Source organism: Pelodiscus sinensis, chromosome 1 (genome assembly GCF_049634645.1).
Source record: "Pelodiscus sinensis isolate JC-2024 chromosome 1, ASM4963464v1, whole genome shotgun sequence".
NCBI classification, from domain to species: Eukaryota; Metazoa; Chordata; order Testudines; family Trionychidae; genus Pelodiscus; species Pelodiscus sinensis.
This window is the reverse complement of record NC_134711.1, coordinates 331,120,166-331,147,351: the sequence shown is the minus strand read 5'-3', so window position 1 is coordinate 331,147,351 and position 27,186 is coordinate 331,120,166. Positions and strand designations below refer to the sequence as shown.

The 27,186-nt window shown below is 55.3% G+C and overlaps 3 protein-coding genes across 3 annotated transcripts; all 3 read left to right on the top strand.

The window, feature by feature from the left end:
• Positions 1–553: 553 nt before the first annotated feature.
• LOC102454566 (olfactory receptor 52R1-like) lies at positions 554–1,630 on the top strand. The gene has a single exon (XM_075934737.1). It carries the CDS (start codon positions 554–556, stop codon positions 1,628–1,630), a length of 1,077 nt encoding a protein of 358 aa, XP_075790852.1.
• A 12,583-nt stretch (positions 1,631–14,213) lies between these two features.
• LOC102454828 (olfactory receptor 52B2-like) lies at positions 14,214–15,176 on the top strand. The gene has a single exon (XM_006130985.3). It carries the CDS (start codon positions 14,214–14,216, stop codon positions 15,174–15,176), a length of 963 nt encoding a protein of 320 aa, XP_006131047.3.
• Positions 15,177–25,215: 10,039 nt separating this feature from the next.
• On the top strand, positions 25,216–26,230 carry LOC102455345 (olfactory receptor 52B2-like). Its single transcript, XM_006130987.3, has one exon. The coding sequence runs from the start codon at positions 25,268–25,270 to the stop codon at positions 26,228–26,230; it is 963 nt and encodes a 320-aa protein (XP_006131049.3). The 5' UTR covers positions 25,216–25,267.
• The last annotated feature ends 956 nt before the right edge of the window (positions 26,231–27,186 follow it).

Here is a 27,186-nt window from a genome sequence, read left to right as displayed (position 1 = left end):
TCTATAAAATCACGACACATATGAAGGAAGTGAATGAGGAAAAGCTATTTACTTGTTCCTGTACATAAGGACGAGGAGACACCAAATGAAATTAATAGGCAGCAGGTTTAAAACAAACCAACGGAAGTTTTGCTTCACACAGCGCACAGTCGACCTGTGGAACTCCTTGCCAGAGGAAGTTGTTGACAGACAGGATCCTGCGCTGGATGGACCATTGGTCTGACCCAATATGGCCGGTCTCATGTTCTTATGTCCTATTTCCCATAAAGCCATGTGGATTGGTATCTATTATACCATCCTTCAACGCTTTACTTATTGCATCCTCCAGTGCCTTGTCAGGCTTCCTCTTAGAATTGGGGTGAGGGGAAAAAGCCGACCCACACTCCGGGATACACCAACTAGTGACACAGAGAGCAGCCATACAACGAGCCTAGCACACACCCAGCCAGACGGTTAGCCCTTCTCTGCATGCACAAGCCCTCGCACACTCTGCTAATCGTTCGCAGGCCTCCGGAGCTGTTCTGCCCCAGTGGGATGTGTCCCGCAGCTCATCATGGCGTCTGTCAACGGCAGCCTGCGGCCCACCTCGTTCCTGCTGGTCGGCATCCCGGGCCTGGAGGCCACGCAGCACTGGGTCGCCATCCCGCTGTGCTGCATGTACATCGTGGCCCTGCTGGGGAACTGCGTGGTCCTCTTTGTGATAAGGGCAGACCCCAGCCTGCATGAGCCCATGTACCTCTTCCTGGCCATGCTGGCCGTCACCGACCTGGTCCTCTGCACGTCCACCGTGCCCAACATGCTGGGCATCTTCTGGCTGGGCTCCGGGGAGATCGGGTTCCACGCCTGCCTCGCCCAGATGTTCTTCATCCATTCCTCCTCGCTGGTGGAGTCGGACATCCTGGTTGCCATGGCGTTGGACCGCTACGTGGCCATCTGCCACCCCCTCCGCTACACGGCCATCTTGAAAATCACGACGGTGGCCAAGATGGCGCTGCTGGTCTCGGTCAGAGGCCTGGTTGTGATCGCCCCCCTCCCCTTGCTCCTCAGGAGGCTGCCCTTCTGCCAGGCCCGCCTCATCCCCCACTCCTACTGCGAGCACATGGCCGTGCTGAAGCTGGCCTGTGCAGACACCACGCTCAATGCGGCGTACGGCCTGATGGTGGCCTTGCTTGTGGGGGGCCTGGATGTCGTGTGCATTGTGCTCTCCTACGTCATGATCCTCCGGGCTGTTTTCCGCCTCCCCTCAGCCCAGGCCCGGATCAAGGCCCTCAGCACCTGCACCTCCCACGTCTGCGTCATCCTCCTGTTCTACGTCCCCGGGCTCTTCTCTTTCCTGGCTCACCGCTTCGGCCAGAGCGTCCCCCAAGCTGTTCACATCCTGCTGGCCAACCTCTACCTGCTCCTGCCGCCCATGCTCAACCCCATCGTGTACGGCATGAGAACCAAGCAGATCCGCACGCGGGTGAGCAGGGTCTTTTACGTGAGGCCCCCTGAGTGCGTGAGGGTGGTCGCTGCACCCTCCTTCCCACAGCCGCCACGCACCACTGGTGTGCGCCACGAGTCTCATTCCTCATGGAGCCCTGGGGGCAAAGGAAACTCTTGGTCCGCTCCCCCATTCGGACCAAAATAGCAGACAGTGAACCAGCCTGCCCGGCACTCCGGAGAAACCGTCTCCCTCCCAACGGGAGCCACCCAAAGGGATGAGACTGGGCCTGGCAAGAAGGGGGACGATGGCACCCGTGTGACAGCCAGGACTTGAGACTCGGAGACGTGTGACTCTGTCCAGGCCTGACACCCGCATGCCTCAGTGCCTGCCCTGTCCACCCATCCTGGCCGGTGGGATTCCTGGAGGGGCTAAGGAGGAGGGGCTGGGGGGGGTCTGCCAGTGGGGAGCTGAGGGGCAAGGGGATGTGGGCACCGGGGGTTTTGGCTGGAATGAGGCTGCAGGGCAGGGAGGCAGGAGGAGGCTGAGGAGGGGGATGTGTGGGGCAGGAAGGCAGTAGGAGGCTGAGGAGGGGGATGTGTGGGGCAGGGAGGCAGGAGGCAGTGGATGTGTGGGGCAGAGAGGAAGCAGGAGGCTGAGGAGGCAGATGTGTGGGCAGGGAGGCAGGAGGAGGCTGAGGAGGGGGATGTGTGGGGCAACGAGGCAGAAGGAGGTGGATGTGTGGGACAGAGAGGAAGCAGGAGGCTGAGGAGGGGCATGTGTGAGTCATGGAGGCAGGAGGAGGCTGAGGAGGGGCATTGGTGCATAGGGAGTGGGAGGGGGAGGCGACTGGGGAGGCAGATGTGTGGGGCAGGGAGGCAGGAGGAGGCTGGGGAGGGGGATGTGTGAGGCAGGGAGGCAGGAGGAGGTGGATGTGTGGGACAGAGAGGAAGCAGGAGGCTGGGGAGGCAGATGTGTGGGCAGGGATGCAGGAGGAGGCTGAGGAGGGGCATGTGGTGCTTAGGGAATGGGAGAGCAGGAGGAGGCTGGGGAGGGGGATATGTGGGGCAGGGAGGCAGGAGGAGGCTGGGGAGGGCGATGTGTGAGGCAGGGAGGCAGGAAGAGGCTGAGGAGGGGGATGTGTGAGGCAGGGAGGCAGGAGGAGGCTGAGGAGGGGGATGTGTGGGGCAGGGAGGCAGGAGGAGGCTGAGGAAGGGGATGTGTGGGGCACGGAGGCAGGAGGAGGCTGAGGAGGGGGATGTGTGGGGCAGGGAGGCAGGAGGAGGCTGAGGAAGGGGATGTGTGGGGCAGGGAGGCAGGAGGAGGCTGAGGAGGGGGATGTGTGGGGCAGGGAGGCAGGAAGAGGCTGAGGAGGGGGACGTGTGAGGCAGGGAGGCAGGAGGAGGCTGAGGAGGGGGATGTGTGGGGCAGGGAGGCAGGAGGAGGCTGATGAGGGGGATGTGTGAGGCAGGGAGGCAGGAGGAGGCTGAGGAGGGGGATGTGTGGGGCAGGGAGGCAGGAGGAGGCTGAGGAGGGGGATGTGTGGGGCAGGGAGGCAGGAGGAGGCTGGGGAGGGGGATGTGTGGGGCAGGGAGGCAGGAGAAGGCTGAGGAGGGGGATGTGTGGGGCAGGGAGGCAGGAGGAGGCTGAGGAGGGGGATGTGTGGGGCAGGGAGGCAGGAGGAGGCTGGGGAGGGGGATGTGTGGGGCAGGGAGGCAGGAGGAGGCTGAGGAGGGGGATGTGTGGGGCAGGGAGGCAGGAGGAGGCTGAGGAGGGGGATGTGTGGGGCAGGGAGGCAGGAGGAGGCTGAGGAGGGGGATGTGTGGGGCAGGGAGGCAGGAGGACACTGGGTGGTGGTGAACAGGAGGTGGAGAGGCCCAGGGATGGCGGGAGGCAGGGACGGATGGGCAGTGACTCTAGGAGGGGAGGGAATACCAGGGGTGGGTGGGGATGGAGGAGGATGAGAGCTGGGGGCACACTGGGGGCAGGAGGCTGTGAGCAGAGGAAGGAATGAGACTGGGGGCAGGAGATGGGGGGTAAGGATGAGGGCTGGGGCCGGAGTTTCCCACAGAGGAGAGCAGACGGGAGTTTGGAACGACACCCCCCCCCTTACATCATTGACATCTGGTGCTTTGAAACCTTCTCCAGACATTTTCCACCAACTCCAGGGAGCCTCTTAGCAATGGTTCCCAGCCTCCTCCTCCACTTGTGGTGGCGCGTTGGGTTCCCCGCCTCCTGCACCCCCATAGTGGCATGACCAGACTCCACCAGCCAGTAGAATAGAGGTGGTTTATTGCTTCTCCAGGATACAGCACAGCACAGATGTCAGCTGGTTACAGGAACTGGGGCTAGGAGGCCTCAGCCCCCCTTGAGATGGGGGGTGGCTGGGCCCTCCAATCCCAGCCTCCCCCCCAGCTCCTTCTCCCCTGCTTCCCAGACAGCAACTAAAACCCGTCCCTTCCAGTCCTGCCTCCAGCAAGGGCGGCATTTCACCTTCCTTTGTTCCTCTCCCTGGGGGGTATCCGGTCGGACAGGTACCTCCCTGTCCCATCAGCTACCCTGCTGGGCCGTGGTCCAGACAGTAACCAGTGGGGGTCACCCAGAGCCAAGCCCAGCAAGGTACCCGCACTACGCCATGGATGGCGGGGAGATAAGGGAGCACCTTACATGCCCTGCTGGGTGGGCAGTCACTGGCCACCCTCTCTGCAGGGCTCTGCTGTAGCTCTCTCTACCAGCCCCCTCTCCTCCCGTTGGCTGCTTCTCTCCACCAGCCACCCTACAGACCACCAGCCCACGACTCTTCACCAGCCACCCGGCCTGCTGGGCCTCTCCATCAACCACTCTGCTGGCCATGCACCAAGGCTCACCCCAGCACCCGGGGATTTCAGCTGTTAACAGAAGAGCCTCCTTACTGGGCCATACCAGGCAGTCTTCTTGCATCAGAGACACCTAGGGTCTGTCTACACTAGCCCCCAGTTCAAACTAGGGTGGCTAATGTAGGCATTCGAACTTGCAAATGAAGCCCGGGATTTAAATATCCTGGGATTCATTTGCATGTTCCCGGGCGGGTGCCATTTTTAAATCCCCTTTGCTCGAACAGACGGCTCGCGGCTACACGCGGCAGTCAGAAGTTAATCCGAACTAAGTCCTTAGCTACACCTCATTGCAGGAACAGTGATCATCTGGGGAAGCAGTCCCATCATGCTGAGTCCCTAGGCAGGGTGCGCGTGCCCGTGCAAGCGAGAGACGCTCCTGAAGATCTCTTCCACAGCTCACCGCTAGATGTCAGGGAGAGCTCTGCTGACATCATAAGTGCATCGAAAATGGTGCATTTGCCGCTGTCTGATGCACAAACGCAGGCCCAGAAGTGACCACCGAGAGCCAAGAGTCTTTTTTTGATGCTCAGTCAGGAGCTGGTCCAAAGGGTGGATACATGGGTTCCACTATTTCTGGACAGAGGCCTTGGTGTGGAGAGCCAGGGTTTGGGCCTGATCCAGAGGGTGGGTATTTTGGCTGGTCAGAGGGATTTGCTGTCCACAGAGACACAGTCTATCCCAATTCCAGAATCGCCTTCAAACTCCAAAGCACAGAGTGGTGGAAACCAGATACACACACATACCGGTGGCCCGGGGTTATCCGGTTCCTCTCTCTCACGGCTGGGAGATAAAGCGCTGGCCGGAGAGCTCCCCTGGGATGAGCTCTTGAGGGGTTTGCAAGGCAGGCTGGGCCGGTGTTGAGCATAGGAATGTAGGAGTGAGCCGTTCACATGGCTAACCCATAAACATGAGCCTATCGGTTGCCCGAAGACTTACACGTCGCTCCTGGTGCCACCTTTTCCAGCAATTACACAGGTACTCGTGTAAAGGCATTTTAACTTCCCTTGTGGCACAGGGCCCATGTAGAAGGGGGGGAGAGGAGTATGAGGGGAGGGGCCCTGGTGCTATAGCGGGGAGGGTCCGGGGAGTGCAGGGCAGAGGCAGGCCGGTGGGTCCCATTCAACGCTGCCGAGCCCAATGGGGACCGTTTTCCCTTGTGCCAAGTGGGTATCACTGCCCAGTCAGCCCGGTGGCCATGTGCACTCTCGCTGCACCGGTGGGAAAGGCCATGAAAGGGGCTTGCCTGGCTGGGTTGATTGAGTTGGACTGGTCCTGCTTTGGGCAGGGGCTGGACTCGGTGACTCCTGAGGTCTCTGCCAGCCTAGGATTCAACAAGTCGGGGGACAGGGGGAAATTAGCCCTGGGGAGGGTGGCTGAGGGCCTGGACGGAGAGAAGCCAGCGGCTCCTTCGCCTCCAAAAAGGCTGCCCTCCCAAGATAAGGAGCACAGGAGCATCCACCACCATCTGCAGTATTGTGTCCAGTTCTGGGCCCCCCACTACAAAAAGGACGTGGAGGCATTGGAGAGGGTCCAGTGGAGGGCGACCAAAATGCTGAGGGGGCTGGAGCACATGGCCTACGAGGAGAGGCTGAGGGATTTGGGTTTGTTCAGTCTGCAGAAGAGCAGAGTGAGGGGGGATTTGAGAGCAGCCTGCAACTCCCTGAAGGGAGGTTCCAAAGAGGCTGGCGAGAGGCTGTTCTCAGTAGTGACAGATGCAGAACAAGGAGCAATGGGCTCAAGTTATGGTGGGAGAGGTCCAGGTTGGATACTAGGAAAAACTATTTCCCTAGGAGGGTGGGAAGCGCTGGGCTGGGTTCCCTAGGGAAGTAGCGGAGTCTCCATCCCTAGAGGTGTTTCAGTCCCAGCTTGACCAAGCCCAGGCTGGCATGATGGGGTTGGGTTGGTCCTGCTTTGGGCAGGGGCTGGACGTGATGACCCCTGAGGTCTCTGCCCGCCCTGGGATTCTAGGATTCTACGACCGGCTGCCCTCGCTGTGAGCCCGGAAACGGGGGCAAAACTCCTAGTGCCCCCCGTGCGGCAGGACCAGCCCTCTGTGACAGCCTGTGGGCCAAACCGTTCCTATAGCGACAGCCGGGCCCAGGCCGTAGCTGGTGTGAATGGCCACAGCTCTGCTGGCCTCGGCGCCGGGCCGACGGTCGTGCTCCGGCCTGGGACTCCCGCCGAGCGTCTGTCCTGCTCTCAGCTGGGCACCGAGGGGCTCTGACCCCATGGGCCCGGGGGAGTCGCTCCGGATTCACCCCCCGCGTGTCAAGTTCCCGCTTTGGCAAAGGCGTTTCGGAGCGGTTGTGCTCAGCACTGCAAGGCCTGACGGAGTTAGGAGCCACGGTGACTGAGGCACTAAGGGCCTAAAAGCCATCGACTGCCCCTGCGATTTGGGCTCCTAAATCTGTTAGGCCCTGCAACGCTGTGCACGGCAAAGCCCAACGGCCTTTGCAAAGCCGAGCCTGGGCCTCCCCGTTCTCCTTTCCTCTGGTAAAACAAGGGGATGAAAGACCCTGATCCCCAGCCACCAGCAGGAGGCAGCAGCGGACGGGACAAGATTCGATCCAGCGGTTTCCAAAGAGCAGCAGCAGCCAGAGATCAGCCCCCGCCTCCCACTCCTGCCAGCCCCCCCCCCCTGGCTCTCAGCAGCCCCCTGCTTGTCACCCCGTTGGGCGGCCATGGGGCCCAGGCTGCGTGTAGCCCCGGCATTCGAAGACGAGGAGCCGGTGAGCTGGGCTCCCAATACGGAGGCAGCCTGGCAGAGCGCCCTGCGCGCAGGCCGGGGATGTGTGCTGCGAGTCACTAGCGGAGCTGTCAGGATTTCACTGCTAAGGAGCGAGGCGCTGGGGTCCAAGCAGCGTTTTACATTGGTACCTGGCGCTGCACGTCCAGAGGTGCCTGGGGCATGAACTCAGCAGTGCCGGGCCCAGAGGTGCCGTCTCTGAACTAATGGGCCCAGAGGCGCATGGGCCGCTGCGCAGGATGCGTTCAGCCCCCGTGCCTCAGTTTCCCCCTCTGGAAAGCGCAATGTCGCTGCTTCCCTTGCAGGAAGAGGGGAAGGGCTGCCTGGCTGTGCCGACGCAGGGTGGACGGCAAGGGCTGGGACAGGAGAGGGTTCGCCACCCGCTCATGCAGTAAGAGCCGGCAGTGGAGGCCTGGTGGCTACACCCTGTCCTGTAGGCAGCAGTATGGAGGTGGTTCCCCGTGCTGGGGCGGCAGGCTCGTTGCCCAGGGTAAAGCGTGACGAAACCCCTGGCCACCCTTGAGGAGTCTCCCTCTGCCCTGCATTGGCTGGGCCCTGCCCCAGGTGCACGCGGCTGGCTCTGAGCCTGGGTCCTGCATCTCCTCGCTCTCCCCGTAGGCAGCCCGGCCTGACTTTGGGGCCCCATCCTGCTTCGTTCCCCTCCTCTGATGGTTCCCCGCTCAGCAGCGCTGCCTTCCCGGCAGCCAGGCCCAGCTGTGCCTCTCTTCCGCCCGGTCCCGGGGCCACCTGTCCATCTATGCTGGGGCCCGGCTGGCCTGGCCGTGAGCCTGCAGCTCGGCCTGTGGCCGGTGGAACGGGCAGCTCTGGGTTGTGCATGTCGCTCAGTGTAGTAGTCTCTCAGCCAGCCACTGTGGGCACCTGCCCCTCTGTGTGTATGTGGGGAGGGGGCTGGATCTGTGATTTGGGGAACCCCTATCAGGGAGACGGAGGATCCCCCTGATGGGGATCCCCTGTGAGTTTGCCTTGGGGACCCCGCCCCTCCATCCTTGCAGTGCTACCTGGCTCGGGCCCAGCTGAGCACCCATGATAGGTCACGGCGCCGCAGCCAAAGGGGGTCCATCACGGACAGGCTCACTGCCCCGCTTAGTAGTGGGGTGGGACCCAGTGCTCCTGCCTCTGCCCTTTCAGAAAAGACCAGTGGATCCTTGGGGGGTGCAGGGAGCCGTGTGACGGGCCAGGGAAGGTGCAAGGGAACCCCTGGCACGCAGCAGGGTCCAGAGCTCTGAACATCTGGCCTCACCCTGTCAGATCCTCCCCTGCTGACCCCTGCCCCCAGGCGCTGCTGGGACCAATCCCTGCCAACAGGCCAGGCCCTGCAGGGCTGCTGGGATCTGCCAGACGGCTGCCCAGTGCTTCCCAGCACCCTCCTTCCCTTGGATTTACCCGGGGCGCTTGGGCACGGAGACCGAGAGCCGCGCTCCTGAGGCCTCTGGCCGGCAGGCCCAGCTCGGAGGCACCGGCTCAGACAAAGCCTTTGCTCCCAGGGGCCTGCCAGAGGCTGTCTGCCCTGCCAGCTGCTCCGAGGCTGGGGAGTCCCAGCGGGGAATGCGGAGGGGGATGGCAGGACACGGTGCGGCGTATATATACCTGCACCCGGCTGCCTCTCTCTGTTCAGCTCCCTCTCCGCTCTGCCCTGCAGCGCCCGTCACACAGGCTGTGTCCGAGCCGGCAAGTTCCCACCGTGCAAAGGGATTCTCATCCGCAGGCCCGGTCAGCCCCGTTCAGGGCATCTGCTCCCAGGGCAGAGAGCACAGTGCGGTGGGTGAGTCTGCGGCCGGCCGGGGACCCTGCTCAGAGCGGCTCACGGCTCGGGGGCAGGGGAGAGATTTCACAGGGTTTGCAGCGCATGGTCCCTTTGCTGCTCCTTACGGAAAAGACACCCTGGGTCCATTGTTGACAGGTGCCTACCATAGAAGTGGAGAATGACTCGGATCTCTCCAAGGCAGCAGGACCTGCGGCAATTCACCCAGCAATACTCCAGCAGCTGCCTGAAGCGACCTCTGAGCCCTTAGGCACGGACGCTGAGAACTCGAGCGCAGAGAGAGGGAAAGGGGCAAAGAGAGTTTCCAATTATAAAAAGGGGGGAATAAGAGCGACCCAGGGAATTACAGAACAGCCAGCTTAATATCAGTATCTGCAGATACTAGAGCAATAATTAAGCCATCAGTTTGCAAAGGCCATTATAAGGTGTAAACAACTGTGAGAGTTTTTCATTGAGAAATCATGAGCACGCAAGCTGATGGCTTTCTTTGATACGGTAACAAGCCCTGTGCACAGGGGCGACTGTCGTTTCTCACATGACCCTCTCAAAAACTGGGAAAAGAGAATCAGAGAATCAGAGAATTCTCGACCAGGAAGGGACCTCGAGAGGTCATCGATTCCAGTCCCCTGTCCTCTGGCATGACCAAGCACCATCTAGATCATCCCTGATAGATGTCTATCAAACCGGCTCTTGAACATCTCCGGTGATGGAGATTCCACAACCTCCCTAGACAATTTATTCCAATGTTTCACCACCCTGACAGTGAGGACATTTTTCCTAATGTCCAACCTAAACCTTCCTTGCTACAGTTTAAGCCCATTGCTTCTTGCTCTATCCTCAGAGGCCAAGGAAAACAATTTCCCCCCTCCTCCCCGTGACACCTTTTTAGATACCTGAAAACTGCTATCATGCCCGCTCTCAGTCTTCTCTTTTCCAAACTAAACAAGCCCAATGCTTTCAGCCTTGCCTCATAGCTCACGTTCTCTAGACCTTTCGTCATTCTTGTTGCTCTTCTCTGGACCTGTTCTGTGGTTCAATTTATTTTATATCCAAGGGAAACCAGGATGTGCCAAGGCTACTTAACCACTTCCTTATTTATTGCAAGCTTTAGAATCATAGAATCATAGAATACTAGGACTGGAAGGGACCTCGAGAGGTCATCGAGTCCAGCCCCCCGCCCTCATGGCAGGACCAAATACTGTCTAGACCATCCCTGATAGACATTTATCCAACCTACACTTAAATATCTCCAGAGATGGGGATTCCACAACCTCCCTGGGCAATTTATTCCAGTGTTTGACCACCCTGACAGTGAGGAACTTTTTCCTAATGTCCAACCTAAACCTCCCTTGCTGCAGTTTAAGCCCATTGCTTCTTGTTCTATCCCCAGAGGCCACGATGAACAAGTTTTCTCCCTCCTCCTTATGACACCCTTTTAGATACCTTAAGCTGTCAATACAATTGTTTAAGTTTTCCAAGCCTTAAAATAATTACTATACAATTAAATCTTAAATACTATAAATTCTAAAGCAATTAATACAGTGCAAAGCAATGCAAACGCAATGCATAGAAGATTTTCTATAACACAATAATAAAGCCTAGTTCACTTACACTTCACCCGTATGCTACCTACAGTTCCAGGCAAGAGGTCATGGTTCTGTTTCTTCCCACGCAATGCAACGCCATGCACTGAGTCACTGGTGTGAAGGGCCTATATACTTCTAGTTACATTGAACAGGACTTATGGGTCAATTCGGCTCATTCTCTCCCATCGATTGTTCTTACTAAGCCCAATTTATAGCAAAATGAGACTTGGTCGCTCTAATAATATTTACCAATTGATTCCATATTGTGAAGGATGCGTGAAATGCCCACTGCCCCTCTTTGGGGTACATGCTGCTCAGGATGTTGCTGCTATGTGTGTACTGGACAGCTTCATGGCTGCATCTGTCAGTTTTGCTCATCAGAAACAGAAGTACCAGTACAAGGCCGCTTGCCCTGTGTCTTTGACGTGGTCTTGCGTACCAGGTTTAATTTGCATTGTTGTTCAAAACAATTCCTGACATCACCATTTATCGTTAAGGCAGGGTAGTCCCCTACAGGACCCTCTCCAGTTTCTCCACATCTTTCTCGAAATGTGGCACCCAGAATTGGACACAATACTCCAACTAAGGCCTAACCCAGCGCAGAGTAGAGCGGAAGAATGGCCTCTCGTGTCTTGCTCACAACACACCTGTTAATGCCTCCCAGAATCATAATAGAGATGCAGCCGTGTTACTCTGGTCTTGCTGAAACAAAATACAGGACTATGTAGCACTTTAAAGACTAACAAGATGTGAGGTATTAGGTGACGAGCTTTCGTGGGCCAGACCCACTTCCTCAGATCCCACGAAAGCTCATCACCTAATAAACCATCTTGTTAGTCTTTAAAGTGCTACATAGTCCTGTCTTTTTTTCCCCCAGAATCATGTTTGCTTTTTTTCCAACAGAATCACACTGCTGACTCCTATTTAGCTTATGGTCCACTATGATCCCTAGATCCCTTTCTGCCGTACTCCTTCCTAGACAGTCGCTTCCCATTCTGGTGGAACTATTGTATCCAGTTTGTGTGTGTGAAACTGATTTTTCCTTCCTAAGGGGAGCACTTTGCATTTGTCCTTATTAAACTTCATCCTATTGACCTCAGACCATTTCTCCAGTGTGTCCAGATTATTTCAAATTATGACCCTATCCTCCAAAGCAATTGGAACCCCTCCCAGTTTGGTATCATTAGCAAGCTTAATAAACATACTCTCTATGCCAATATCCAACTCGTTGATGAAGATATTGAATAAAACTGGTCCCAAAACAGATCCCTGAGCAACCCCACTTCTTCTGCTCTTCCAGCACACCCTTCCAGAGAGTCTAGATCAACCTTTTGTTAATCTAGCTGGCTGGAGAAACATTCCCAGAGAGTAGTTACTGGTGGTCCTGTGGCACCTTAGAGACTAACTGATTGATTAGGGCATCACCTTTCGTGGGTAAAAGCCACTTCATCAGATGAATTAAAATGAATGTTACAGAGGCAGGAGCATATATGTGGAAAAAGTTGCTTGTAATAATGAAGCTAATCAAAATAGGATGGAAGTGGAGCATTGACACCATTTGGTGTGGAGATGTGACTAGCCAAAGAGGGGGAATTGCCTTTGTGTTGGGTTAACCAATTGAAATGCTTATTGAGTCCTAAACTGATAGTGGGAGGGGACGAATGGAACAAAGGATTTCCACCTGGAAGAAATTCTATTTAAGGGAGGGGGTGCAAAGTAGAATTGTCTTTAGCTGGCTTTTGAAAACTGCCTTCCCATCCTACAAGGATACACATGAAGAGACCTGAAAACAAAGGATCCTAATGAGGAGGGAGAGGCTCTTAGACCACAGCCACTGAAGAGCTCAGCCCTCACTTGAAGGACTTTATCTCAAGTAAAGACAAGGGTGACAAATATCATAGAAACATAGAATCCCAGGGCGGGAAGAGACCTCAGGAATCACTGAGTCCAGCCCCCTGCTCACAGCAGGACCAGCTCAACTCTATCAGCCTAGCCAGGGCTTTGTCAAGCCGGGACTTAAACACCTCTAGGAATGGGGATTCCACCCACTCCCCTGGGGCAGAATGAGAGCCGGTAGCTCAGGCATGTCTGAGGATGAAGTGGGATACTCTAGTGCTCACTCCGTCTGACCCCTTCTCTGCATCCTCCACACAGCAGACCTCTGGGCTACTGGCTATTTAAACTCCCTGGCTACGTCTACACTGGCCCCTTTTCCGGAAGGGGCATGTTAATTTCAGCTATCGTAGTAGGGAAATCCGCGGGGGATTTAAATATCCCCCGCGGCATTTAAATAAAAATGTCCGCCGCTTTTTTCCGGCTTTTAGAAAAGCCGGAAAAGAGCGTCTACACTGGCCCCGATCCTCCGGAAAAAGCACCCTTTTCCGGAGGCTCTTATTCCTACTTCGAAGTAGGAATAAGAGCCTCCGGAAAAGGGCGCTTTTTCCGGAGGATCGGGGCCAGTGTAGACGCTCTTTTCCGGCTTTTCTAAAAGCCGGAAAAAAGCGGCGGACATTTTTATTTAAATGCCGCGGGGGATATTTAAATCCCCCGCGGATTTCCCTACTACGATAGATTAAATTAACATGCCCCTTCCGGAAAAGGGGCCAGTGTAGACGTAGCCCCTGGGGGTGGGAGGTCTTTAAAATGGGGGGGGGGAATGTCTGTTTCTTTCCAACCCAGGATGAAAACAAATTCCTTTGCAGGTCACCGCCTGGCTCTGCCCTTCGCCAGAGCAGCAGCAGCAGCAGGTGAGGCCCTCGTCCCACTGACCCATGCCCTGCTCCGGCAGCTCTTGCGCCGCGCTCGTGTTCCATGTGACGGAGAATTCCTGCTTCCCGCCAACCCAGCCCTCTGTCCACCTCAACCAGGCAAACCAAGGGCCGCGGCCGCGGCACGCCGCACCAGCAGAGGAAGCAGCGTGAGCAGGTTGATTGGTTTCTCAGAGGTGAAATAGCAGAATGAAAAAGGGGCCGTGCGGAGAGCGGGGGGAGGGCACACGCAGGTGCATCGAGCGAACACCTAGAAGTTTGTGGGCGAAGGCCTAGAGCAGTCCAGCCTCTCCTGGAGCTTATCAGTGCCTCTTGCTGATCATAGGTCATAGAATCCTACGGCTGGAAGAGACTCATCCAGTCCAGCCCCCTGCCCAAAGCAGGAGCAACCCCAACTCCATCATCCCAGCCAGGGCTTGGTCAAGCCGGAACTTAAAAACCTCTAGGGATGGAGATTCCAGCCCTTCCTGAGGTCAGGTTGGTCCCCAGAGAAGTGGTTTCCCTGGCTTTGCCCATCTCATTTCCAAGGGAACCAGTCGAGGGGGTGTCCTTGGGAGCCATTCTCAGGGGTAGATCTCATTCCGGCCCTGCAATCCAATTGCTTTGGCTGCCGGTGGTTTAGAGTGCTACCTTTATATGACCAGGCAGGCGTTGAGCTGCCATGCACAGAGCTGTGCTTCTCACCAGCCCATGTAGCACAAATGCTCTACCTAGGCTGTCCCAAAGAGCCACAGAATGGGGCAACCACAGACCCAAGCTGTGGTGGGGCTCGGGGCATGGGAGGATGGGGGAGTTTTTTCATGACAGGATCAGGCTGAAGGTGTACTATGGAATGAGAAGGCGGGAGACCATTGATCTAGACAAACCAGCAAGGAGGATGAAATCCTTTGGCCCACTCAAAAAGCCATTATTTTTAAAAGTGAAAAGTTCCAGATAACTTTTAGCTACAAGCTCAGTCACATCCCTGTTGTTTTTTATTTCCATGTTCCTCTAGTCTTTTGTGGCATCAGCCAAGCGGTCGGCACTGGGTTATGTCAGCTTTCAACTACACCCTCTCCAACCCCTCGGTCTTCCTGCTGACTGGCATCCCGGGTCTGGAAGCTGAGCACGTCTGGTTCTCCATCCCCTTCTGCTCCATGTTCTTAGTGGCTCTCTTGGGTAACGGCACCGCCATCCTGATCGTAATGAGAGATGAGAGCCTCCATAAGCCCATGTACCTCTTCCTGGCCATGCTGGCCTTCAATGACATTATCCTCTGCTTGGTCATAATGCCCAAGATGTTGGCCATATTCTGGTGGGACGCGGGGGAGACCGCCTTTGAGGCCTGCCTCACACAGATATTCTTTGTTCACTGTCTCTTCCTCTCAGAGTCGGCCATCTTGTTGGCCATGGCCTTCGATCGGTACATCGCCATCTGTGAGCCCCTGAGGTACACGGCCATCTTGACCACCTGGGCCATCGGGAAAATTAGCATGGGGCTGGTTGCCCGAAGTGTTTGTGTAGTGACACCGGCGGTTTTTCTCCTCAAGAGGTTACCGTACTGCCGGACCAATGTGATCCCCCACACCTACTGTGATAACATGGGTGTCGCCAAGCTGGCCTGTGCTGACATAACCATCAACAGCGTCTACGGTTTAGTGGGTGCTTGCTTGACCACTGGCTTAGATGCCATCTTCATCATGGTGTCCTATGTCCTGATCCTCCGGGCGGTGCTCAGAATCTCTTCAAAGGACGCCCGCCTCAAGGCCTTTAGCACCTGTGGTGCCCACATCTGTGTCTTCACCATCTTCTATACGCTGTCCTTCTTCTCCTTCTACACCCACCGCTTCGGCAGCAGCGTCCCCCGCCACGTTCACATCCTGCTGGCCAACGTCTATCTCCTGGTGCCCCCCACGCTGAACCCCCTGGTCTATGGCATGAAGATCAAGGAGATCCGGGTGCGAGTGCTGAGCCTGCTTTTGCAGAAGCAGAGGATCCCCGAAAGCCGTGCATGAGCCAGTGTTCTGGCTGGGGTGGCTGTATGGGAGTGAGGACCGTGGAGTTTTCCCCATAGTCCTTCCTGCTGCTCCATTCTAGTTGGGGCTCCTCCTAGAGCCTTCAAGTTCTCTATTACTCTTCTTGGTTCCCCCTTTATCCCTGCGTCCAGCTGACTCCAAACACAGAATTGCAGGCTGTGGACTGGTTGCTCTTTTCAACTTTTTTGCCCCAAAAGGCAGCTGCTAAAATGCCAGCAGTGCCCCTCTGCCATGTAGATTGGCCAAACTGGACAGGCTTTGCAGGAAAAAATTAATGGTCACAAATCAGATATCTGAAAATGCAACACACAGAAACTTGTTGGAGAACATTTTAACCTGCCCGGGCACTCATTAACAGATCAGAAAGTCACTGAATTGTTTCAGGCCAATTCTACAAGCCAAATACACAGGGAAGCGTTGGGATTTAACTTCATTTGCAAGTTTGGGACCCATCACAAAGGCATGGGTACACTTAGCTTCATGCTTCCAGCTTCCCTCCCAGACACATTTCTCAATCTATTGTATCCAGCCAAGCCCTAAGATACAACCGGATTTGCTCCGATCCCACAGAGAGACAAACACCTACAGGATCTATATAGAGCATCCCTAAAACTGAACTATCCACCTGGAGAAGTGAAGAAACAGATTGATAAAGACAAAAACGTACCCAGACATGAACTATTTCAAGACAAACCCAAAGGAGAAAATAACAGAATTCCACTTGTCATTACCTACAGTCCACAACTCAAACCTCTCTAACGCATTATCCACAATCGACAACCTATCTTGGAAAATGACCCCGCACTCTCAAAGGCCATGGGGGAAAGGCCTATTCTCGCATACAGATAACCTGAAACAAATTCTCCCCGGTAACCATGCTACTCAACCACATCATAAACATCCCGGAACCCAGCCCTGCAATCGGCAGCGGTGCCAATCCTGCCCACATATCTATACCAATGAATTCATCACTGGACCCGGCCACATCAGCCACCAAATCAGAGGCTCATTTACCTGCACTTCCAGGAATGTGATCTACGCCATCAAATGCCAGCAATGCCCCACTGTGATACATAGTGGACAAACTGGACAGTCCTTACGGGAAAGAATTAATGGGCACAAATCAGATATCCCTAAAGGGAACATGCAAAAACCTGTTGGGGAACACTTCAATCTGCCTGGGCATTAGTTAACAGATCTTCAAGTGACTGTTTTGTTACAGACTCATTCCACAAGCCAAATACACAGGGAAGGACTGGAACTACAACTCATTCACAAGTTTGATACTCATGCTAATGGCTTAAATAAAGATACTGGTGACTGGGATATTATTAGCCTACCAAACAGTGAAGGTGCCAATGGTTCTTTGTCTGTATGGGTATGTCTACACTAGCTCGTTAATTCGAGCTTGGTAGGCAAATGAGGCGACCAGAGTTGCAAATGCAGCCCGGGATTTAAATATCCTGGGCTTTATTTGCATGTTCCCGTCCAGTCGCCATTTTGAAATTTCACTATACCAAACTCACTGCCGCACGGCTACACGCAGCAGTGAAATGTTAATTTGAACTAAGTCCTCGTGGAATGAGGCGTCTTCTTTCACGAGGCATACCGGAGAGGTCAACAGAGGCTTCCCTTGTCAACCGCGCCGTGTCTAGACTGCCAAGCTGTGCCGGATCAGCTGATTGTCGGCACAGCACGGTGGCCATTTTTATTTTAATGAAGCAGGGATTATTTAAATCCCGGCTTCATTGACTATGCTGAGTAAATATAGTCTAGACGAACCTCCAATGACTTAACCAACCAACCAATGGGCACTTAAGAACAATTTGCACCTTCTCTATCAACTTCTTGTAATGTGAGCACTCTAATTTTTCCCATCCTTCCCCCCGCCCCATTCCCTATTTATTTTGGAACTGGACTTTTTATACTCCATTCATCTGAAGAAGTGGGCTGTGCCCACTTAAGCTCATGACGCCATCTACATGTTTTGTTAGTCTTTAAGGTGATGCTAGCCTATTCTTTATTCCTTGTATTTTAAGTTTGTCCAGTCACCGTCTAACTCAGCTCCCCCTCTGTGCTGTTCTGTCATGACTCTATGGGTGCCTCAGTTTCCCTGGACACTTTAACCCTATATGGACAAGGAGCGGGGAGCTAATTATGACTCTCTGGGGAAGAATGTGCAGCCTCTCACGTCCTGTGGGCCAAGGGACAGTAGATAACACCTTGGACCCAGGAAAGTGAGGGGGGACTTGATAGCAGCCTTCAACTTCCTGAAGGGAGGTTCCAAAGAGGATGGAGAGAGGCTGTTCTCAGTAGTGACAGATGGCAGAACAAGGAGCAATGGTCTCAAGTTGTGGTGGGAGAGGTCCAGATTGGATATTAGGAAAAACTATTTTACTAGGAGGGTAGTGAAGCATTGGAATGGGTTACCTAGGGAAGTAGTGGAGTCTCCATCCCTAGAGGTGTTTAAGTCTCGGCTTGACAAAGCCCTGGCCGGGTTGATTTAGATGGGATTGGTCCTGCCTAGAGCGGAGGGCTGGTCTTGACGACCTTCTGAGGTCTCTTCCAGTTCTGATTCTATAAGGGGATGGTTGGATGAAATAACATGATCTTGGTAACTAATTGACCATTCATTTCCAGTTGGAAATAGGTCAATGGAGGGATGATAGGAGTTGCTATAGGGAACTTTCTGGGTGTCTGGCTGGTGAGTCTTGCCCACATGCTCAGGGTTTAGCTGATCGCCATATTTGGGGTCAGGAAGGAATTTTCCTCCAGGGTAGATTGGCAGAGGCCCTGGAGGTTTTTCGCCTTCCTCTGTAGCATTGGGCATAGATCACAGCTGAAGGACTCTCTGCATGTTGGGGCCTTCAAAGTATTGGAAGGCTTCAATATCTGAGACATAGGTGAGAGGATTATTCTAAGAGGGGTGGGCAAGATTCTGTGGCCTGCACTGTGCAGGGGGTCAGACTAGATGATCATAATGGTCCCTTCTGACCTTAAAGTCTATGAGTCTATGAGTCTATGAAAGGGAACAAATCAGGAGGTGGGGCTGGTTGATGAGATGCTGGCAGTGGGAGGGGTTTTTTTTTTTTTGGCTGGCTGGCGGGGGGAGAAGAGATCCTAGCTGGCCTGGGAGGCCAGGGCAGGGGTCCACAGCTGTGACTCCAGGCCTCCTTACCCCGAGATGGACTGTACTGAATGCCCCTGGTTCCTGTAACAAGGATCCTGTGCTAGGCGGTGTCCCTGTCAGTGAACGGAACTCTCTTCCACTTGCTGACTCAGAGTTACGTCTGGGGGGGGTGGAGGTGCAGGGCCCGGTGACTCCCCCACATCCCGTGGCAGTGGGTCCCTTCAGTAACGCCGGTAGGGAAAAAGGATGCAGATGGAGAGCAGTGGCACCGGGCAACCCCACGCCTAGCAACGTGTCTCGTGGGCCACACAGAGAGCCCCACGGGCCCATCGCTGGCTCAGAGCGATGCTTGAGGCTGCCCTAACATGGGGGCGGTGCCTGCAGGGGAGCGTGTGTCACACAGAGCCACCTGTTCCCCCAAAGAAGAGCTGCCCTATGTAAGCACCCCCACCCTACGCCTGCCCTAGCCCTGACCCCTCCTGCACCCTGACCCCCACTGCAAGCCTGTGCCCCCTCCCGCACCCTAACCCTCCTCCAGATCCCAACCATGAGAGCCAGGCCTGAGCCTGCTCCAGCATCTTAGCTACCTCCTAAACCCCACAGCCCAACTCTCAGCCCCCTGCTGCACCCTACCCAGACCCCAAGCTCCTTCCCTGAACCCGCCCTACGCCCCAATTTCTTGGCCCTAGCGTGGTGCCCCCTCCTGCACACCAACGCCTCATCCCCAGCCTCACCTCAGAGCCCGCACCCCCAATTAGAACCCTCACCCCCTCCTGTATCCCCATCCCTGCCTCAACCTGTGCCCCCTCCTGCACAGAAATCCCCCCGTTTTTTCCCCCCTCCAGAGCCTAGCAGGTGTCACAGAATCTACCAGCCCTGAGCCTGCAGAATTGTTAATCCATGCCAGGGTGCAGCTAGCAAGCCAATGGGCTCTTGTCAGCCGGTCCACTACCCACTAGGCCACACTGCTACCCGGTGGGTGCAGTGGCGGAGGCCTGTCACACAGCCATCTTCAGTACTCGTGGGGCTGGCCAATAACCATACCAGCTCTAACAAACACTGAGGATGTGCGCATGGGGACACCTTGCCAGCCTATCACACACCCAGGCCTCGCAACTGTCCTGGCAGTGTAGGATGCTGACTGCTCCAGCCAAGGTTAAAATAGTGAGGTCCCAGGTGGAAACACAAAGAGAGGAAGCCTTCCTCACCAAACCCAGGCCTCCGGACTCCCAGGTCGCACCACTAGACCTGTATGACATCACTTCCTGCTGTGCCTCAGTCTCCCCATCTGCGAAGCGGGTCTAGTGAAGCGCTCTCCTTCCTGTTTCATGGAATGGGAGGGATGAAAGAGGCCCAGAAAGATAAACTGAGAACCCCAGGCAAGAGAGTGGGATCCTGCAGAAAAGGACCTGGGGGTTACAGTGGATGAGAAGCTGGCTATGAGTCAACAGGGGGCCCTTGTAGCCAAGAAGGCGAATGGCACACTGGGGTGCATTAGGAGGAGCATTGCCAGCAGATCCAGAGAAGTGATTATTCCCTTTTATTCGTCACTGGTGAGGCCACATCTGGCGTATTGCGCCCAGTTCTCAACCCCCCGTTACAGAAAGGATGTGGCCACATTGGAAAGAGTCCAGCAGAGGGCAACAAAAAAAGATGAGAGGGCTGGAGCACATGAATTCTGAGGAGAGGCTGAGGGATTGGGTTTATTCAGTCTGCAAAAGAGAAGAGCGAGGGGGGATTTGAGAGCAGCCTGCGACTTCCTGAAGGGGGGTTCCAAAGAGGCTGGAGAGACGTCCCCGCTTTGGCAAAGGCGCTTCGGAGCGGTTGTGCTCAGCACTGCAAGGCCTGATGGATTTAGGAGCCACAGTGACTGAGGCACTAAGGGCCTAAATGCCATCGACCGTCCCTGGGATTTGGGCTCCTAAATCCGTTAGGCCCTGCAACGCTGTGCACCGCAAAGCCCAACGGCCTTTGCAAAGCCGAGCCTGGGCCTCCCCGTTCTCCTTTCCTCTGGTAAAACAAGGGGATGAAAGACCCTGATCCCCAGCCGCCAGCAGGAGGCAGCAGCGGACGGGACAAGATTCGATCCAGCGGTTTCCAAAGAGCAGCAGCAGCCAGATGTGAGTCCCTCCCCCCTCCACACCTGGCAGCCCCCTCCCCTCCTGTGCTCTCAATGGCCCCCGCTGCTCTGGACCCACATTCCCTGTCTGCGCCGGGCCAGGCATCTCCGTGGCCTGGACTGAGGCTGGGGCAGATGTGTCGGCGGCAGGGCCCCCCGCCAGTCCAGCTGCAGCTCCCAGCCCGACGGTGTTAGCCGGCTGGACCACACTGCAAGGCCCGGGCTGCAGGCTCCTAGTGCGGGTCATGGCCTGGCCGAGCGCTGTCTCTTCCCACGTCCCTCTGGCGTCTGGGCCCAGGCTGCCTCCGTCTCCTGGTGCAGACCTGTCAGCTGGGCCCCCAGTGCGGATACTGTTGGGGGTCTGTGCGCCGCGTCACGAGGGTTTGACCTTTGTGTCACTCAGGAAGCCCAGCGCTAAACTGCCGGGCCCAGAGGTGCTGGGCTCTGAGCTGCCAGGCCCAGTGCTTCCCGGCACCCTCCTTCCCTTGGATTTACCCTTCGCTGTGCTGCCCGGGGCACTTGGGCCCGGAGACCGAGAGCTGCGCTCCTGAGGCCTCTGGCCGGCAGGCCCAGCTCGGAGACACCGGCTCAGACAAAGCCTTTGCTCCCAGGGGCCTGCCAGAGGCTGTCTGCCCTGCCAGCTGCTCCGAGGCTGGGGAGTCCCAGCGGGGAATGCGGAGGGGGATGGCGGGATGCTGTGCGGCGTATATATACCTGCACCCGGCTGCCTCTCTCTGTTCAGCTCCCTCTCCGCTCTGCCCTGCAGCGCCCGTCACACAGGCTGTGTCCGAGCCGGCAGGTTCCCACCGTGCAAGGGGCTTCCCGCCCGCAGGCCCGGTCAGCCCCGTTCAGGGCATCCTCTCCTGACGCTCCCGGGGCAGAGAGCACAGTGCGGTGGGTGAGTCTGCGGCCGGCCGGGGGCCCTGCTCAGAGTGGCTCACGGCTCGGGGGCAGGGGAGAGATTTCACAGGGTTTGCAGCGCATGGTCCCTTTGCTGCTCCTTACGGAAAAGACACCCTGGCTCGATTGTTGACAGGTGCCTACCATAGAAGTGGAGAATGACTCGGATCTCTCCAAGGCAGCAGGACCTGCGGCAATTCACCCAGCAATACTCCAACAGCTGCCTGAACCAACCTCTGAGCCCTTAGGCACGGACGCTGAGAACTCGAGCGCAGAGAGAGGGAAAGGGGCAAAGAGAGTTTCCAACCATAAAAAGGGGGAAGTATGAGCAACCCAGGGAAGTACAGAGCAGCCGGCTTAATATCAGTACCTGCAGATACTAGAGCAATAATTAAGCCATCAGTTAGCAAACACCTAGGAGATCATAAGATGTAAACAACTGTGGGTACGTCTACACTACAGCGCTAGTTCGAACTAACTTAGTTCGAATTAGTTAATTCGAACTAAGCTAATTCGAACTAACGCATCTAGAACTAAAAACTAGTTCGAATTAGCATTTTGCTAATTCGAACTAGCAAGTCCACATTGAGTGGACTCTGAACAGGGCTTAAGGATGGCCGGAAGCAGTGCCGGCAGGGCATCAGAGGAGGACTTAGAGCGTGGAGATGCTGTCTCAGGCTAGCCGAGGGCTGTGCTTAAAGGGACCCAACCCCCACCCCGGACACACAGTTCTAAGGGGTGCCCCGCTTGCAAAGAAGTTCTGGCTTGGAGTGCCCGGAGTACCCACACTGGGCACATCACACCACTCGGCCATCAGCCCAGCTGCACTTGCCGCAGGCTGCCATCTGGGGAGAGGGGGCAATTGGGGGGCTGCAGGAGAGCTTCCACCCCCAGAAGCCCGCAGAGCCAGCCCAGTCCTCCCCATCGGGGGCTCGTACCCCATTCCGCCCTCACCTCCTTCCACTTACCCTTCCCTAGCCCCCCTTCTTATTGATGTACAAAATAAAGATAACGTTTCTTCCAACATTGACTCTGTCTTTATTGAAAAAAACTGGGGGAGACTGGGAAAAGGAGGTGGGAGAGGGGAAGAGAAAGGCTGAGGGAGGGCAACTAACATGATCAAGGGTTGGGAACAGGTCCCAGATGAAGAAAGGCTACAGAGACTGGGACTGTTCAGCTTAGAAAAGAGGAGATGGAGGGGGGACAGGATAGAGGTCTCTAAAAGCAGGGGTTGGGTGGAGAGGGTGCATTCAGAAAAGTTCTTCCTGAGTTCCCATAAAGAAGGACTAGAGGACACCAAAGGAAAGGAATGGGTAGCAGGCTTGAAACTAGTAAGAGAAAGTTGTTCTTCTTCCCAAAGCAAATAGTTAACCTGCGGAACTCCTTGCTGCAGGAGGCTGTGAAGGCTACAACTAGAACAGAGTTGAAAGGGAAGTGAGATCAAGTCATGGAGGTTGGGTCCATGGAGTGGTATTAGCCAGGGGGTAGGAGTGGTGTCCCTGCCCAAAGTTTGTGGAAGGCTGGAGAGGGATGGCACGAGACAAATGGCTTGGTCACTGTCTTCGGTCCATCCCCTCCAGGGGCCCTAGGGTTGGCCGCTGTCGGCAGACAGGCTACTGGGCTAGATGGACCTTTGGTCTGACCCAGGACGGCCATTGTAAGCTCAGGGCTCAGTGTCGGGGGTCTCAGTGGACCCCCTTGATTTTCAAGCCCACCTGCTCCTGGGTGGCCAGGCTGGCAGCTCGCCTGCCCTAGCCGGCCACTTTCCTGTGCCTAGTGCGGAGATCGTGGACGAGGTCCACGATGTCCGCACTAGCCCAGGCAGGTGCCCGCCTCTTGCGGTCCAGGGCAAGCTCCCGGGAGCCGCCAGCCTGGTCCTGGCAAGAGGGGGTGGGCTGGGGGGCATCGGGTGGCTGGCTCTGTGCCGTGCCAGGTGCAGGGTCTGCTAGCTGGGTGCTGGCAGGCTTGCACGTGGCACGGGCACCGTAGCCAGCCCGTGCCCCTTTAAGGGGTCCGGGGCCGGGAGGGGGGCATAGAGTTTCCCTGGTGTTGGCCAGAGTGGCCACCAGGGAAACCTGGGGAGGGCTAGCCTCCCACTAGTTCGAACTAAAGGGCTACACAGCCCTTAGTTCGAACTAGCTAGTTCGAACTAGGCGTTAGTCCTCGTAAAATGAGGTTTACCTAGTTCGAACTAAGCGCTCCGCTAGTTCGATTCAAATTCGAACTAGCGGAGCGCTAGTGAAGCACCTATTAAAGTTAGTTCGAACTAACGTCCGTTAGTTCGAACTAACTTTGTAGTGTAGACATACCCTGTGTGAGTTTTTCAATAAGAACTTGTGTCCAATCAAGCTGATGGCTTTCTCTGATGAGGAGCAAGCCCTGTGGACAGGGACAGCTGTTGTGTCCACATGACCATCCCTCCGCAGCACACTGGGAAAGACTAGATTAACCTGAGAGTCATAGACACCTGGGGTGGGCAGAGACCTCAGGAATCATCGAGTCCAAACCCTGCCCAAAGCAGGACCAACCCCGACTCCATCATCCCAGCCTGGGCTTGGTCAAGTCTGGACTTAAACTCTAAGGAAGGAGATTCCACCCCCATCCCAGGGAACCCAGCCCAGCGCTTCCTCACCCGCCCTGGGAAACAGAGACAGGCAGCTGGACATGGAAGGGGGGTAGAGGAAGAGGTGGCCCTGCATCCCTTCTGCCCTACAGGGGGCAGGGGGCTGACTGAAGGGGGAATTTGCACGCCGCACCAGCAGAGGAAGCAGCGGGAGCAGGTTGATTGGTTTCTCAGAGGTGAAATAGCAGAATGAAAAAGGGGCCGTGCGGGGGGCTGTGCGAACGCCTAGAAGTTTGTGGGCGAAGGCCTAGAGCAGTCCAGCCTCTCCTGTAGCTTATCAGTGCCTCTTGCTGATCGTAGGTCATAGAATCCTACGGCTGGAAGAGACTCACCGAGTCCAGCCCCCTGCCCAAGGCAGGACCAACCCCAACTCCATCATCTCAGCCAGGGCTTGGTCAAGCCGGGACTTAAAAACCTGTAGAGATGGAGATTCCAGCCCTTCCTGAGGTCAGGTTGGTCCCCAGAGAAGTGGTTGCCCTGGCTTTGCCCATCTCATTTCCAAGGGGACCAGTCGAGGGGGTGTCCTTGGGAGCTATTCTCAGGGGTAGATCTCATTCCGGCTCCGCAATCCAATTCCTTTTGCAGCCGGTGGTTTAGAGCGCTACTTTGATATGACCAGGCAGGTGCTGAGCTGCCATGCACAGAGCTGTGCTTCTCGCCAGCCCATGTAGCACAAATGCTCTACCTAGGCTGTCCCAATGAGCCACAGACTGGGGCAACCACAGACCCAAGCGGTGGTGGGGCTGGGAGCCTGGGAGGATGGGGGAGTTTGTTCTTGTTGGAACCAGTCTGAGCTGAGGTGTACTATGGAATGAGAAGGCGGGAGACCATTGATCTAGAGCAGTGTTTCATAAACTGTGTTCCGAGGCACAGCGGTGTGCCGCGAGGCAGTCGGAAGTGTGCTGCAGAGAACAACAAATATCAAAATGGCCACCATTTAAAGGGGCAGGCGACCGTTTTTTTTCTTAATAACTTTTCCTTTGACTCTATTTTTCTTTTCTTTTTTTGCTCAATAATTTTTCCCCAGCTTTTTTTTTTCTCAAAAAAATCCTTGTGTTCCTCAGTAATATATATATATATTGTTTGGTGTTCCTCCGTCTTAAAAAGTTTAAGAAACACTGATCTAGAGAAAGCAGTGGGAAGGATGAATTCTTTTGGCCCACTCAAAAATCCATTATGGTTTTAAGTGGAAAGTTCCCGTAACCTTTTAGTTACAAGCCCAGTCACATCCCTGTTGTGTTTTATGTCCATGTTTCTTTAGTCTTCAGTGGCATCAGCCAAGCGGTCGGCACTGGGTTATGTCAGCTTTCAATCACACCCTCTCCAACCCTTCGGCCTTCCTGCTGACCGGCATCCCGGGTCTGGAAGCTGAGCACGTCTGGTTCTCCATCCCCTTCTGCTCCATGTTCTTAGTGGCTCTCTTGGGTAACAGCATCTTGATCCTGATCGTAATGAGAGATGAGAGCCTCCATAAGCCCATGTACCTCTTCCTGGCCATGCTGGCCTTCAATGACATTATCCTCTGCTTGGTCATAATGCCCAAGATGTTGGCCATATTCTGGTGGGACGCGGGGGAGACCGCCTTTGAGGCCTGCCTCACGCAGGTATTCTTCGTCCACGGTCTCTTCGTCTCAGAGTCGGCCATCTTGTTGGCCATGGCCTTCGATCGGTACATCGCCATCTGCGAGCCCCTGAGGTACACGGCCATCTTGACCACCTGGGCCATCGGGAAAATTAGCATAGTGCTGGTTGTCCGGAGTGTTTGTGCAGTGACACCGGTGGTTCTCCTCCTCAAGAGGTTACCGTACTGCCGGACCAATGTGATCCCCCACACCTACTGTGATAACATGGGTGTCGCCAAGCTGGCCTGTGCTGACATAACCATCAACAACATCTATGGCTTAGTGGGCGCTTCCTTGACCACTGGCTTAGATGCCATCTTCATCGTGGTGTCCTATGTCCTGATCCTCCGGGCGGTGCTCAGAATCTCTTCAAAGGACGCCCGCCTCAAGGCCTTTAGCACCTGTGGTGCCCACATCTGTGTCTTCACCATCTTCTATACGCTGTCCTTCTTCTCCTTCTGCATCCACCGCTTCGGCAGCAGCGTCCCCCGCCACGTTCACATCCTGCTGGCCAACGTCTATCTCCTGGTGCCCCCCACGCTGAACCCCCTGGTCTATGGCATGAAGATCAAGGAGATCCGAGTGCGAGTGCTGAGCCTGCTTTTGCAGAAGCAGAGGATCCCCGAAAGCCGTGCATGAGCCATTGTTCTGGCAAGGGAAGATGTATGGGAGTGAGGACCGTGGACTTTTCCCCATAGTCCTTCCTGCTGCTCCATTCTAGTCGGGGCTCCTCCTACAGCCTTCAAGTTCTCTATTACTCTCCTTGGTTCCAGCTGACTCCAGACACAGAACTGCAGGCTGGGGACTGGCTGCTCTATTCAAGTCCTTTGCCACAACGGTAGCTGCTAATGTTAGAGTCAACATCAGGCAGCTTAAAACTAGTTAACAGTTAATAACGCCAGCCGCTCCAGCTAACGTGCATTCAAGAGTTTTCAAAGAATTGCCCAAGGATCTCGCCGGACAGTTGGTTTCATGAAGCCTTGGAACTCCGGGGAAGTTCTAGAAGACTCGAACAAGGTCATCTGGCGCCAATAGTTTAAAAAGGGTCACCAGGATGACACGGAAAATTACAGGCCTGTCAGATGGACGTTGATCCTGGACAAGATCATGTAGCAGCTGATTTGGGACTCAATTCATGAAGAATTAAAGGAGGCCAGTGGAATTAATGCATGTCTACATGGATTTATGGACAATAGAGGGTGTCAAAGTAACTGCATATCCTTTTCTTGATGTAATTACAAGTGTGATGGATGTGTAGCATTGAACGGTTCCCAAATGAAGGGAGGCTAAAGCGACTGGGACTTTTCAGTTTAGAAAAGAGGAGACTAAGCGGGGATATGATAGAGGTCTGTAAAATCATGAGTGGTGTGGAGAGGGTGAATAAAGAAAAGTTATTTATTAGTTCCCAAAATAGAAGAACTAGAGGACACCAAATTAATAGGGAGCAGGTTTAAAACTAATAAAAGAAAGTTCTTCTTCACACAGCGCGTAGTCAACCTGTGGAACTCCTTGCCAGAGGAGGCTGTGAAGGCTATATTATAACAGAGTTTAAAGAGAAGCAAGATAATTTCATGGAGGTTAGGTCCATAAAAGGC

Bases quoted from the DNA above. Each gene is read 5' to 3' on its own strand.
- LOC102454566 (XM_075934737.1), top strand. From the start codon at position 554: ATGGCGTCTGTCAACGGCAGCCTGCGGCCCACCTCGTTCCTGCTGGTC.
- LOC102455345 (XM_006130987.3), top strand. From the start codon at position 25,268: ATGTCAGCTTTCAATCACACCCTCTCCAACCCTTCGGCCTTCCTGCTG.
- LOC102454828 (XM_006130985.3), top strand. From the start codon at position 14,214: ATGTCAGCTTTCAACTACACCCTCTCCAACCCCTCGGTCTTCCTGCTG.